At 56.2% G+C, this 866-nt stretch overlaps 1 protein-coding gene across 1 annotated transcript in view; it reads right to left on the bottom strand.

Moving 5' to 3' along the window:
- The window catches only part of ABHD17A (abhydrolase domain containing 17A), a gene marked incomplete at its 5' end in the record, with an annotated part of 2,162 nt that extends 1,945 nt beyond the window's left edge, over positions 1 to 217 (bottom strand). The window contains one exon of the mRNA XM_009873546.1: positions 23 to 217. Coding sequence (XP_009871848.1) covers positions 23 to 217 — 195 coding nt within the window. The remainder of the gene's footprint in view (positions 1 to 22) is intronic.
- Positions 218 to 866: the final 649 nt, after the last annotated feature.

Raw genomic sequence — 866 nt, 5'->3', positions numbered from 1 at the left:
CCCTGCCCGGCGCCGCGCTCACCGCGTCCGCAGCGCCTGCCACGCGGCGTCGATGTCAGAGTAGAGGTTCCTCTCCGAGGGCTTGCCTGTGCTCACGCCGTAGCCCGAGTAGTCATACGAGAAGATGTTGCAGTTGATGCGGGTGCCCAGGCCGATGTAGAAGCTGCTCATCTGCCCCAGGTCCACGGCGTTGCCGTGCGAGAAAAGCACCGTGTACCTGCAGCGCCAGGGAGAGACGGGCACGGTGGGTAAATCGGGGGCTCTACCGCAGTGCCCGGCCTCGCCAGCGGCTCAGGGATGGAAGTTTCTGGGCAGCAGGAGCCAGGATGCCTGTTTCAGAGGCCAAAAACCCAAACCCCAGCACACAAAGGGCCAAAATCCCTCTGGCCACCAAGGAAAGTCCTCACGACACCCCTGGTCCAACCGCAAGACCCTGTTCAGGCCTGGGCCCAGGGGCTCGCTCCCAGCAGAAACAGGCAGCCCGAAGGCAGGATGATTCTGTTCAAGTTTGCGAGTCTATTTTTGGTAAAAAGCTCAGGATTTGGGGCTGTTTAGCCCAATGGGGATTTCAAGTAAGAATTCTGACAGCGGATTTTTTTTTTTTTTCCTCTCCTGAGTCTGGCAAGACACCAGACGCCGGGGGAGAAGTGAATTGTGGGAGTGACAAGGCACAAGAAATTTCCACCATAAGGGGAAAAACAATGTTAATCATAAAAATTAACATTAATAGCGCATTGATGCAAGCTTGGCTTCTTTCTAGGACCTGCTCCCCGCTGAGCCCCCACGGTTGGTCTGAGATGTTTGTAGCCAAGGTTGAGCCTCCATTTCCCATCCCAGATGCCCCAGAAAACCCCAACAGAAAGGGG

Source organism: Apaloderma vittatum, unplaced genomic scaffold (assembly GCF_000703405.1).
Source record: "Apaloderma vittatum isolate BGI_N311 unplaced genomic scaffold, ASM70340v1 scaffold24667, whole genome shotgun sequence".
NCBI classification, from domain to species: Eukaryota; Metazoa; Chordata; class Aves; order Trogoniformes; family Trogonidae; genus Apaloderma; species Apaloderma vittatum.
Note: the sequence above shows the minus strand (reverse complement) of the source record. Positions and strands in the feature narration are given on the sequence as shown.